Source organism: Perognathus longimembris, chromosome 4, assembly GCF_023159225.1.
Source record: "Perognathus longimembris pacificus isolate PPM17 chromosome 4, ASM2315922v1, whole genome shotgun sequence".
Lineage (NCBI taxonomy): Eukaryota > Metazoa > Chordata > Mammalia > Rodentia > Heteromyidae > Perognathus > Perognathus longimembris.
This window is the reverse complement of record NC_063164.1, coordinates 61,509,501-61,523,591: the sequence shown is the minus strand read 5'-3', so window position 1 is coordinate 61,523,591 and position 14,091 is coordinate 61,509,501. Positions and strand designations below refer to the sequence as shown.

The 14,091-nt window shown below is 38.9% G+C and overlaps 1 protein-coding gene across 7 annotated transcripts in view; it reads right to left on the bottom strand.

Moving 5' to 3' along the window:
* The window catches only part of Rbms1 (RNA binding motif single stranded interacting protein 1), a 229,002-nt gene that overhangs the window by 27,895 nt on the left and 187,016 nt on the right, over positions 1-14,091 (bottom strand). For all 7 annotated transcript variants that reach the window (XM_048345347.1, XM_048345349.1, XM_048345351.1 and 4 more), the window contains exons 5-6: positions 4,964-5,121; positions 2,667-2,746 (exon numbers count right to left, since the gene is read on the bottom strand). In XM_048345347.1, coding sequence (XP_048201304.1) covers positions 2,667-2,746; positions 4,964-5,121 — 238 coding nt within the window. The remainder of the gene's footprint in view (positions 1-2,666; positions 2,747-4,963; positions 5,122-14,091) is intronic.

Below are 14,091 nucleotides of genomic sequence, written 5' to 3'. Positions count from 1 at the left end.
AACCCCACCCTCTCCCTGGGGCATATATGGGTAGAGGCAAGAAAGTGGGGCTGTTAGCTGATGAGCCTAAGGATGGATGATGACTGGATGATCTGGAATACAGATTGGGAAGCAGAGCCAAGGTATGTTAAGGCATCTAACAAAGAAGATGAAAATTACAAGGTAGAAACAATTCAACAGAGTCAACGTAGTTTCTTCTCTTTTTTTCCTATGTTAATCTCAGTACCTTGCCTTCAAAGTAAGGTAAGGTAGTTTCTAAATTTTGAGACACTGCCTGCTGTCAGACGGCATGCTACAGGGACTGGCTGTAAATCAAAAGGTATTTCAATTTTCTCCCATATGCTGGTTTATAAGGAAGTCGCACTGTCTTGGCATTATAATGTAGTTAGATTTATTCAAAACCCACAAATATTGGTTGTTGCTGAGTATAGTTCAATCACTAGACTAGGCATGAACATAAGGAGATGAGAAAACTTTCTGACTTCTTGGAGTTTGCAGCTCAGTGGGGTGGGTATGTGTAAACATGGTCAGGGCTGTGATATAGGTGGACATCCTTGGGGGTGTCCACCAACAGACTGTAACTGAGCTGGCTACAGGATTGCAAGGAGAAGGCAGGCTGTGAGCTGAGTCTAGAAGGGCGAGGAGGAGACAGCCAGGTCAAAGGGATACCAGGGTCCCCAGAGATTGGAAATCACAAGAGAGAAGGCAAAGAGAAATGATGTACTGTAGTATGTTCAGTATTGGGAGAGGGCAGAGAGGCAGACAGGGAATGGAAGAAGAAAGGACTGCACACTGCAAAAAGCTCCAGTTACCTGTGCCTCCAATGTCATTCTAGGATCTTTTCTTCTGTGGAAAGAGATGATTTCTGGTAGTAAAGCCAGACAGAGGTACATAGTTTGTCTATATCTGACTAGTCAAGAAGCAATAGGAGAGATGGAAGACTACACAGGACAGGTATTCAGGAAACTGCTCTAATGGCCCAGGTGAGAAATAAGAGGTTAAATGAGGCAGTGATGGGAATTGAGGAAGAAGACAGATATTAGAAATAATCAGAAAGAAAAAGGGAAGGACATGAATTTATGTGACAGATGAACAGAGGAGGTCATGGATGTCCAGACCTCAGTTTGTGGCTTGGGTGCTGTAGTTGATACTAGTTTTTTCTAAGTCAAGGAAAAAGACATAGGAGAAGGTGGCTGTTACTAAGCCAAGACAAGGGTTGGAGCAGGTGCTTCCCCATAGCCATTAGAAGGTGAAGAATTGCTCATTTTGAAGTTGGACTCTAGAACTCCAAGCCACTAAGTTTTGATTGGTTAAGTCACTCAGTTGTTGTTATAGCTTCTCTAGCACACAAAACCAGAAGTCTACCAAGAGGAATTTCAATTGCCTGCTAGGGGAAGATAGCACACTGGAGAGAAGCAAGGGCCAACCTTTAGAAGTGTCTGCAGAAGGAGCTAGAGAGGCAGAGTGCTTATTCTGAAATTTAAGATCATAAAGACTAGAAGGTTCTCCAACACAAGACTGTATTTTTGGGATTATATAGTTCATATTTTGAATTTTGTATCCATTGAATTCTGTGATTGTGATGATGAACTTTTTTTGTTCCTCTAGTATTTGTGAAATTTCTCTAATTTCTTCATTAATTAGTCTTGCCACAGGTCTCTTACCTTATTAATCAAAGATAATTTTTTGTTTCATTGGGAAAACAATGCAAGCAAAAGGCAGAGACTGAAACTTGAATGCATTAGAGAGGTAGAACAAGATTCATATGGGATGGGATCTTAAAAAGACAGCTTTGAAATCCTTCTTCATGAGATTTGGAGGAAGGAAAAGGGGGGAAACAAAGGCAAGAGTTCGTTGAGTCCAGTGAAGTTGTCTACCTGGAGGGAGTTAGGGACTGCTGTGGGGAGGGCAGGGAAGCTGAGGGAGGAGCCATGGTGCTGAGGAAGTGGAAGCAGTGTCAACCTCTCACAGACAAATGACACAGGAGGAGGCTGGACTGCTGAAGGCTCAATACAGGTTCAATGTTCTACCAGGAAGGTGTGAGCCCCATTTATTGTTCAGAAAAATGGAGAATTCCACTAAAAGAATTGTTTCAGCACTCAAGCAGAGACCAGATTTTGTGGAGATGGAAAGCAGGTGAAGAAGGTCCAATCAACAGTGAAAATGGAAGGGCCACGTTGTATTTGAGATCAGATTCTCTGAGAATTTGACTGAATGTGTGTGACCGTGGTATATGAAATGCTTCTGAAGTGTAGTGTTCTTGCTAATGACAACATAGGGTGACTCAAGAGGAGATGTTTTAAAGGCTGTAAGAGTTGGGTTCTAGGCTCTTCTGGGATGGAGAGATGCCATACCCTTCAACAGATATGCCTGAATATTGCAAGTTTACTGAGGATGGAGATAATGGGGTGGGTAAAAATATGGCTGATACATCAAAGGAGTTTTGGGTTCTGTAATGCTTTATAATCAGGTAGCTCCTTACCACTGGGTCTGCTGTAATGAATACACATTCAGTGTCTGAACAAGAGTGACTTTAAGTCTTATTTGTAGACGCAAAGACATTTTAAAGAGTAATACCAGTTTTTGCTCCTTAACAGTCATCATGTGCAAAAATTATAGACATATTACAAAAAGATTACTAATAAAATTTTAGACAAACAACATACCAGAAACTCCTGGTGGGGTCTTAATGAATTTTCCATTAAAATGACCAATAACAGCCTCACATTTTTCTGTTGATTCCATCCTATTTATAGAAAACAACAAAACATTTATAAAGAGATAGCTTACATTTCATTTTGTTCTGTACATGTGCATTTTTCAGGTTTTCTGGACATGAGTTAAATTTAGCAAAAATGTGAATATGATAAAGAAAAGAGGTGTCATCCTTTTACGTAACTGTTACTTTTGTACTTCTACAGTACAATAAATTCAGACATTGGTACCTTATGAATCATGAAAGAATTATATCCAGAGTATTTAACACCAGACTACCAAATATATAATTTTGTTCTAATTGTTGAGAACTGGAAATCAATACACAAAAGCTTTCCTAGTCATGCTACTGAGTTAAAATCAACCATTCAATAGACTAGCGTATTTGCTACTTGCTAAAATATGGGTCCTCTAAAAAAGGGTATTATTGCCTTTTATGAATTCATATAAATGACAATAAAGAATCATGACAACAGCTCATGCCAATCAGAGTGTGTCTTAGTATGTTTCATGTTTTATAATTAGTAAAGTCAATTATGTGCTTTGTCATTTTGACTTTGAAGGAGTAATGAAAACCCAGAGATTAAATTTACAATTTATTTTATATCTAAGATGGCTAACAATGTTTGAAAAACAATTGTGGGAGGGACTTAAGTTACTTTGACTCATTTTTCTTTAGTGGAAGAAACACTGAACAATCTTCTTCAAATGGGCTACCCGAGAAGTTAGTAATTTTAAAAATGCGTAGAATTTAACTAGGTTCTGCCTTTGAATGAAGAGGTACTACAGCTAATCTCGTTTTGAACAGCACCCACAGAGATGATGGGATGATGCTGAGCCACCCAAGGTCTCACCTGGATCCATTTATTTGTTTGTTTTGGAAACAATCTTACTATGTAGTGCAGGCTAGCCTTAAACTTGTGATACTCCTATTTCTGCCTTCCAATTGCTAGGATTACAGGCATCCTCCACTGTCTGACTTTATGCGATTCTTTAAGCAATGAGAGCATACAGTGGAGATACTGGGCTTAGAAACTTGCTAGTGATAGGATATTTTATTTTTATTACAAAATTGTCAGGCCTAACAAAGCTATGGAATAAATAAATTCTAAAAGAACCAAGTAATAGCCCATATTTCATGACTTGGAAGCTAGGAGACAATGGAGATAATTTTTTTCTGCCTGAAAATTTTCTTGAATTTGTAAAATAACATGTAATAATAATGTTTTGTTGACATTACAAGTCTGTGATAAGATGTGATTGCATTTGTCTAAAGTGTCAGTCCTTCAAAACTGAACTTAACAATTTGAAATATCTAAATACTATTTGTAACTGTAAACTATAATGATTCATCCCATAAAATCAGCTTTGACATATGGACTTTATGTTGATAATTTGAAGAAAAAAATGGGTTTAATATCTTTACTCTAGAAACCAATTAACCATTACCCTCAAGTATCCTTCCTGGAAGGGATGAAAATTAAATGAAAGGAATAAATAGTGTTACTGGGAAATTATTTCTTCAGAAAAAAATCTGAAGAATTATGAAATCTTAGTAGGTGTTGTGTTATGTTAAAATGTTATATGGTATTTAGGTCTTATATCTTTGTTTTGTTTTGATCTGAGGTGTTATTTTAAGATTGAACTAAATCATGTGTTGATTATGGCTCAAATGTCTATATGATGAGAGTTAACATTTTATCTATGAAACTTAGGAGCTGAGTTGACTTTTTTTGGTTGTTGTTGTGGGAGTTGAACTCAGGGTCTGAGCGCTATCCCTGAGCTCTTCAGCTCAAGGCTCTACCACTTTGAGCCATATCACCACTTCTGGTTTTCTGGTGGCTAACTGGAGAAAGAGTCTCACGGACTTTCCTGCCCTGGCTGGTTTCAAACTGTGATCCTCAGATCTCAGCTTCCTGAGTAATTAGGATTATAGGTATGAACCACCAGCACCCAGCAGAGTTGATATTTTTAAAGAAGTTAGAAACATCCCAGTATAACTAATCAAAATATAGGACACATGTTTTCCGAATTACTGCTCATATGATTGTTCCTTGCCATAGGCCACCAAAGGCAGGTTCAGAAATTATAATGAACCACAAGGTTTGGAAAAAGTTATATGTCATTAATTTAAGCTCACATTACAAGTGGTTCATTTTTCTCTCTTTGGTCAATTTCTATTTTCTAGGATAACTTAGCAGAGCTATTATTGTTGATGTAATAGGGAAGGAGAGGGCAGTGTGCTTACCTGGCAAAGCCAACACCACGACTTGTGCCACTGGAGTCACGTAGTATCCTTGTGGAAATAACTTGTCCAAAAGGTTTGAGCATATTTTCAAGTTCTTGCTCGTCCATGGACAGTGGCAAATTGGAAATATACAGGTTGGTAGGATCTTGTTCCTGTTGCTAAAGTGGAACAGAGAATTGTTTATCAATTTCCAACAGATCGTGAGGGATTTATGTGAACATACCTACTTTTATTTAGTCACTCTCTTTGCTCAAGTGCTTTTCAAGTACTTCCTGGTAAGGTTATAGGCTGTATAGAACACTCATGTCACCTTGGATACCGGGAAATAGTGTTTGAAGCTTGGACCATCTGCACAGGTCAGACATAGTCCCTAGAGCCCCTCTTAGCAGGTCAGAAGGTGGTTCTGCTGGCAGGCTCGATGACATGGAGACGATGTCCTCATGAAACCACAACCTCAGCTGTTTGCGGTTTCCAAAAATAACCAACCTCTCCTCCACTGCTATTTTTAGAAGTCCACTCTATGCACACTATTGCACAAGGGGCTAAAACTGCTAATAATTCAATTTGGAGATACATGAAGAAGGGCTCTGACCAAGTTGTGTGCAGTTAGTTTGGTATGAGCAGTGTGAGTTCACTTTAAATACTACCTTTAAGTCATGGTCAAGTGGAAGAAAAGAGAGCATCTAATGCAACTCAGGCAAGAAACTCAAAGCCACAGAAAGTGGCATACAATGGGCAGAGCAAAATTTTAATGTTAGAAAAGTTGAACTCAAAAGTAGATGAGACAGGTAGGTTTCCTAAATCCTTGCTCTACAAAGAATGATATATGATTCAGGGGCACACAGAACTGAAATTACCTGGAAGCTTATTAGAGTTACAGAATTCCAGGAATCAGACCCACACAATAACAAGTTGCTGTATTTTAAGATCTCAAATGATTAGTAAGCACATGGAAGTTTGAGAAGCAGTGCTCTTAGATCAAGAAAGAAAACCTCTCTAACAGCAAGAATAGTTTCTGACCAAAGCAAATTTCACCTATGGAACTGTGTGATTAGCACAGCCTTCATCAAAACATCATTTAATCTTATTAACCAACTGTATCATTTTTTTAAAGATCTGTACTGAATATTGAACCCAGAGTCTTAAACATTCTAGGCAAGCACTCTACCAATGAACTGCGCCCCCAGCTCCCCAATTGTATCTTTACATACTGATGCATATGAAAGCTTTCGATTTTTCTTTAATAAGTACTATTTGTAAGTCCTTAATTGACGGGTTAGCCTTTGGCAATCGAATAACACACTCATTATGATTTACTAGATTTCCCAAATAGCAGATCTTTTAAAAAAAACATGTGAAGCATTATGCATGTTTGAATTTGTATAAGGTCTTTCCAATGTATCTTAGCATTAAGTCTGAAATTAAATATTTTTCTTTTTTAAAATCTTTAAGACTGAACACTGACTTTTCATCCTATATGTAGGTGATAAGATTTATAATAACAATCTTGGTTTAGCTGATTTGTACAGTGCTTGCCTAACATGTTGGAAATCTTGAGTTCAATCTCCAGTGCGCGCGCGCGCGCGCGCACACACACACACACACACACACACACAGATTCTGGTATTTGAGGAATGGCAAATGACCCAGTGGTCAACAATTAAGGTTATCAAATACTGGGAAGTATGAAAAAGTCCTGCTCTTTTAGATTCTTGGTCTGGCACAGAGGAAGGCAGTGTGCAAACAGGTCAATCCCAAAGATATAAAGTACTAGCCTTCACTCTGGGTGGCCCAGATTCTACAGGGCAGGTCAAGGGAGCATGGGGGGAAGAGCAGGTAGTCTAAGAAAATACTGAACATTTTCTTTCTTTTTTTTTTTTCTTTTGGCCAGTCCTGGGCCTTGGACTCAGGGCCTGAGCACTGTCCCTGGCTTCTTCCCGCTCAAGGCTAGCACTCTGCCACTTGAGCCACAGCGCCGCTTCTGGCCGTTTTCTGTATATGTGGTGCTGGGGAATCGAACCCAGGGCCTCGTGTATCCGAGGCAGGCACTCTTGCCACTAGGCCATATCCCCAGCCCCCTGAACATTTTCAAATGCTCAAAAGCAGACTGAACATTGTCTCTCATCAGCTATTCATAGGCAACTAACTTTATTTGCTTTTAGCAAAAATTAGATGGGTTTGGTATGGTGTCACTGATTACCTTCTGATGTGCAAAACCTTTTATTGTCAGTTATATAAAGTGTATCTTTCATGTCTGAAATTTGGGAAGTGATTTGTTTAATAGACATAGTATAATAATACAGATGGTATTTCAAAGTCTTGTGCAGGGAAATACTGAGGTGGATAGAGGTGAAGTCTTTTCCTTCATTTTCATTTCACTTGCTTCCTCTAGCATCTTCCCCCAGATCACTCTGTTCCTTGATTAGCCATCTCCTGTAGGCCCTGACCTTCCAATATCTCCAGTGCTTTCCAGGATTGTAAGATGCATTACTTGCTACAGAAATCTGTCCTGCACCAGCCAGCACAGTCTTTTCTTCCTGATGGTGGTCATGCAGCCAAAGGGCACTTCTGATGTCTCTTACATCTCCCTGACTCTCACTATAAGTGATTCAATTCCTGCAATCTAGCAGCTTACAGTGAGACAGGAGAGAGAAACATGTAATGAAGGCTAGAAGTATCCAAACTATAATGGGTACAGGAGGGACAGATGGAGTTCTCTTTTAGAGAAATGAGGAAATACTTGATTCATAGGACAAAGGATTGAGGAACAAGCAGAAATCACAAGGCTGAGATAGACTATGAGCAGCTATCTAAGAAGGTTGGCTCTATTTTTCCAGTCACCATACTGGAAGACTCTGTGGGTAAAGGCCTAAGAAGCATGCTTGAGCTGCAAAATTTCCTTTCAGTATTGTGCTTCATTGAAAAACAAAAACAAAAATCACTCAACTTCACAATCAACTCATAATAATATGAGTTTGTTCCAATAAACTTCTGCTGACTGATGTCACTGTAACTGATTTTGATGTCCTGTATATATGTTTATCAGAACTTGGGAAGAGAAAGGGAACATCAAAATGGAGAGACAAAGGGTAAAAGACAAATCAATGCAACAGCAATACTTACAAGACAATATGCTGTAAACCAACTGTACAACTGGGGTGGGGAGGGGAGAAAGTTGAAGAGGGGAGGATGGGAGAAAAATGAGGGAGGAGGTAAGAAGTATGATAAGAAATGTACTCACTGCCTTATGTATGAAACTGTAACCCCTCTGTACATCACTTTGACAATAAATTAAGTTTTTAAATCTCCTGACTAATACTATCAAGTAACCTTAATACCTCAGGAGGAAAAGCCATGTTGGGCTTGGGAGAGGAATTGTAGTTGGAAAGCCACACCTTGATGAACAGAGCTCTGGAGGTTGCAATCAGGCTCCATCCTGCCATTCCTCTATCTTAGAAAAACTCTTCACTCCTGCTTAGTCAGATCCAGAAGGATGCTGGCAACTCCCTAATTAAAGTGCACTAAAATACTCCTTAGATATGGCATAGAAATTGTTATATAAGAGATGTACCTTAAAATGTTATGGATTTTTAAAATTATTTCACGGTGATCTCAATAATATTCAAGAGAGTGCAAAAGGAGAATTTGTCAGACATGTGGAATGTTTTCAAAAGGGAGTTAACAATGCAGATGCTCAGGACTTTCTAAACCTCCTGTGTTTTAGTAGATTGCTATTAGAATATTAATACAACTATTGCATATTCTACGGGTTCTTGATTCAACTTAAAAGTTTATCAGTGAAGAAAAAATATTAAAATTGCTAAAAATCAGAATTGAGAAAAAAGGGCTCTCAATTCATTTGATAATAATGAGAGGGGGTAGACTAAATATGTATAAATATTTCCTATGATTTTCTTCAATGTCTGTTTTTCCATAGCAAAACCTTGTCAGTTAGGTTTATCTTTCTTCTCAGTTGGTCAACCTGTCCTATAAGCATTGCCCATGGTAATGTAGTAATTTTAAAATTAAAACCAAGAGAAAAGGGAAAAAACCCCAAGCATCAGCCACAAACTATCTAATTCCCCAAATGACCAGGCTCTCTCATCACTATTCATTCAGAGTGAATGGATCATATACTTGTAAGCCCTTGTATATCCTTGGTGGTGTTTTTGAATGAGGATAATTTAGTCTCTTTACAATCAATGGAAACCATAACTCTGTTTTATTATGTCTAAATAATAAATTGCTATGTCTGAAAAAAGTTATTCTGTTGGTGGCCATTACTGGTGGCCAATCAAAAGTGGGAGCGATGGACTTCTTTATATCCTTAGGCACAGAAGGGGTTCAATGGCCTCTCGAACAAGTGGAAAACTAGATCCCACATTGGCTAGAAGAGGGATAAACGGCACTAATGTTCACTTGAGTAGAAAAGCGGGGCTTGGAGGTCCCACATGGTGTAAAGCACTCAGTCATCATCTGAAAGAAATTAACAAAAACCTCCCTGTGCGTGTGGAATGGTTCCTAAAATGTAAGAAAGAGACTTGGCAGGAAGAGCAGACATCTGTTTTCTCTTGTACTGAATAGGTCCAACGAGCATGCAATTGCAAACTGCTTGGAGTATGGTGAACCTCTGGGTGGGGGCAGGGGGATTTCTTACCCGTTCACTTGACTGTCTATTTCTTGAGAAAAATGTGCAAGCTTCCCACCAGCCAAACAACACCCGAGGGTCTACTGACCCCAGGCATAGGTCTAGAGAAGTTACTTTGTTAACAGATACCAACCATGTTACTTTATGCATTACATCTTTTTATCTTGTTATCTGAGTTTCTTTTCCTTTCTCTTCATAGAATTCATACTCTTTATCTGAGATAGTCACATATGTGAAACATCTGCCAAGTTTAATATAAATAGGATTTCCATACGGTCCAAGGCTCTTTCTATTTGGTAAATTTCATCAGAGCACTCCATAGGCACAATTTCAAATGTTTCATTTTTCTCTGTTTCCTTCTCTCCTTTCCCTCCTCCTTCCCTCCTTCCCCTCCCTCCCTTCCTCCCTCCCCTCTCCCTCTCCTGTCTCTCTCTCTCTTCTGGGGGCTTGAACTCAGGGCCTTGCATTCTTGCTTATTACCTTTTCTCTCCCAGTTGCCACTCCACCACTTGAGCCATACCTCCAATTCAGGCTTTTTGCCAGTTAATTAGAGATAACTGTCTTGGAAGCTTTTCTCCTGGGACTAGCTTTGAATCTTCATCCTTAGATCTCAGCCTCCTGAATAGAAGGGATTATAGGAGCGAGTCTCTGAGGCCTGGCTAACATGTCTCTTTCTTAATAGCCCATGTCTTACCAAGCTCATTTTTTCCTCACTTAATTGATTTTTTATCAACAAAACAAACACTTAATATCTACCATATGGCAGGTACTAAACAAGTCACTAAAATTTCAAACATGAATTCAAAAAAGCACTGGTCTCTCATATTATCATTTTTGAACAATTTCCAATCCCGTTTTGAATCTTTCTGGGGTCATTTCTTAATTCAGGGAACCAGTGTCATACAACATCACATTTCTGCCTGTCTTTAATTGAATACCTTTTAACTTGCCCAGATTATATAAGATAAAATCTTCAGCATGTGAGCTTTCAATGTATTTTAATATCCTGATTAATTCACTAGACAAAAGTGTGTGCCCCTTGTTCGACTTAAACTTCCTTAGAAATCTTTTCCCAAAAGATGAGTGCCAGGTGCTCCTTGATCTAGTCAGCATAAGGAGGTTAACCCAAGTTCAGACACACAAACCCTGGAGAACAAGAGATCTGCTGGCATCTACAATACATTCTGTAACTGCAAAGATACAGTGAAAAAAGAAATCAGATCCAAGACATTCTACAGGGACCTGAAGAAATGCATACTATGCAGATTGGCACATGACCAGCATTTCTGAAGCTGGGTTACTGATCCTCCCCACAGATGCTGGAGGAAGGGATCCTTCTTCTAGCCAATTTGCAGTAGAAAAGCCTACTGGAGGAGGCCTTTGAACAGGGCTCATTATCAATCCATGGGGAAGCTGGCATTCAAAGTGCACTGCTGATACGATATATAGTGCCAATCTATATCCAGTACTGTCCTGACTAAATGCCTTGAAAAGACATTTCCAAAATAGTGCATCCTTAATATATTATGTCCCTTAATATGCCAGACTTTGAAAATGATGTGAAGGGAGGTAACTGTTCATGAAAATTTTCAGAAAAGACCTCTGCAGTTTTAAATAGATTTTGATAAAATAGGCCTTTTTCTGTTTCAGGAGATGCCACAAAATAGCAGGTGATGAGTGTTCTTATATTCTATAGAGAGAAACAATAGATGACCCCCACCTTCTGTCTAGAAGATACTGGAAGAGCTACGAGTGGGCAATTCGGTGATGAGACAGGCAGCCATGGCTTCACACTCAACATGGCCTGACTGCTCTTCCCCCTTACCCCCAGTCAGGCAACAGAGCCTTCCACAGATATGAGTGGGCAATTCGGTGATGAGACAGGCAGCCATGGCTTCACACTCAGCATGGCCTGACTGCTCTTCTCCCTTACCCCCAGTTAGGCAACAGAGCCTTCCACAGATTACTCAGGAAGCTTGATCTGTGTCCCACAGAGGGTGCTAGATACAATAGATTAATGCCCAACTCAAATGCAATGAGTGGGAAAAAGAAGAAAGGCTAGTTAAAGGGGTCTTCAAGTGTTGCTGGGAAGTTAACTACTTTTCTGCTGATAACTGCCCACGGCAGATCAAAAGCAGGCTGGCTATTCCTATAATCCCAGTAGTGAAGCTGTGATATGGATGTTGAAGGCCAGCTTGGGCCACACAGGTAGGGTTGGGTTATTAAGACTTGAGGGTATCAGTCCAAGGAAATTACTCTTTCAAAAACCTTCAGGGAAAATATCAACTTGGGGATGTGGTATGGTTGGGCAGATAGGTCAGAAAAACAGATGCCTGAAGCATTTCATGAGAGAAAGCATCAGCATACTGCCAGGCCAGATAAATTAACACCAGATTACATCACTGTCAGGTCAACAACCATTCCATTCTTCACACCTCCAACCTTGGAGGGATTACTGGCCAGTTAGGGAGCTGATGGAAGAGTGCAGTGAAAAAACACACTCTTTAGTGATAGAAAAGAGAGCCAATCTTGTTCCCAGACTACTTGCAAACATACTACTTAAAGAAGATGGGACTTGTCTGTGAGAAGGGGAAAACTTTACTAACTTTATCTGATTTTCTAAGATCTTATCAAAAAGGACCAAACAGTTAAATTGTAAGCATCATACACTAACATCAATGATCTGTTCTTGAAAAATAAATGTTTAGCATGGAAACATGAAGCACGTGTTAACCAAAATGTTAACATTAAAATGCTTCCACATTATTTTAAATAAAAAATTATGATAATATATTACACATCAGTCACAACTTCAACTGCTCTACTAAACATATATTCCTATAATTCTCTAAAATGTAAAGTATCTTTGTGTGTTTACACAGAGTTAGTGATTATGGTCATATGGAAATCTTTTAAGCACTGCTTCCTACAAATTGTGAACCAAGTTGTCAGGAGACAATTGCTATGTAGGCTGTGATATGTCTCTGAATTTCCCTTTGGTGGACTCTGGAACAATTTTCAAAACTATACACGTGATTCCAACATGCTCATACTGTATTTGAACTATAACCTGAGGCCTTCATCATACAAAGTCCTGTACCATCACAACGGAGATAGGATGATGGAACTATAGGCAAGAATGGTTGAAAATGTATTTAAAGATTTGTATGTTTCATGGAGTCTAATCAAATGTGAAAAATCAAGAGGCATTCTCAGCCCCCAAAAGTCAGCCAGAAAGATTTGCAATGAAAGAAACAAGTGAAAAGACTTCCTTAAATGATGACTGGCAGGAGGAGTCATGGGATCTATCCTAAATTTGATCCAAAGCAACAACTTCTTAACAGTGAGCTAGAATGGATGGAATAGAGGACAGGAGGCGACTCACTGATTACGAGGTGAGATTAAACATTTTGCAAATCAATATGCAGAACAAGTATTACATGTTCACCACAGTCTGAAAACCTCACTGGTTTTCAATACCACAGGAAATTGCTCTATGTGATGTATAGTGACCTGGAAAATCACAATGTTTACAATTTACAGGTTGTGTTTAACTTCTATCCTGAACTTCAAGAAAACACAAATTCAACTCAACATAAAGCTTTAAAAATACTATATGGCAAGATTACTTTAGAAAAGCCATCACTTTCCTTAGTCCCTAAAACCTCTATCTGGGTGGATTTCTTGTATTCAAAGCAAATTCCTATTCTGATTGCTGGGCCTATGGTTTATAGCAGCAGTTAGCAGATAGATTTTGAACAGGTAACTTATTTCTTAGACCTTAGCAGGTAATTTATCTCTTCTTCAGAGTCCTTTAGCTTCAATAAGCCTCCTTATATGTGAATGCCTTCCAGGGAATGATCATGTGCTACCATTCAGAAATAACAGAGAACAGTATAAAATTACTTTCCTTTGTACTTCAGGAAGCCAGATAATGTAAAATTGTTGCTTTTTTGAAAAGTATACTCGAAATATCAAATTGTTAGTTACATTTTAGGGTTGAAAATATTTCCCATAGCAATGGAAAAATGAAAGATGAGGAACATCTACATTGTTGCATGCATATCTCTTTAACTGTACTGTACTTACGAGGTATCAGGACACAATTGAAGTTTATATTTGGGCAACAAAGTCTCAAACAGAAGTATCTATTCAGTTGTGTGGCTTCTAGATGTGTTTGGTGTATAAATGAATGTCTACAACAGAACATAAACACTTAAGAAGTGAGTGGCATTTTGAGGATTATTCTCATGTTTGGATCTCAGTTCTAAAATAAATCATGGTCATTTCAAAGTGGGTTAGAGCACAATCAGAAGTCCCTCTAGCTTTAGAATTACAACTGTACCTAGCCTAGTGCTTTACATTCAGCATGGCCAACTTGTCAAAGTCCACTGAATGAACCTGTGAAGGGCGCCCTGACTTTCAAAGGGACTGGACATCTCCACTGTCTCATTTTGAAGATTAAACAAATGTTAAAGGA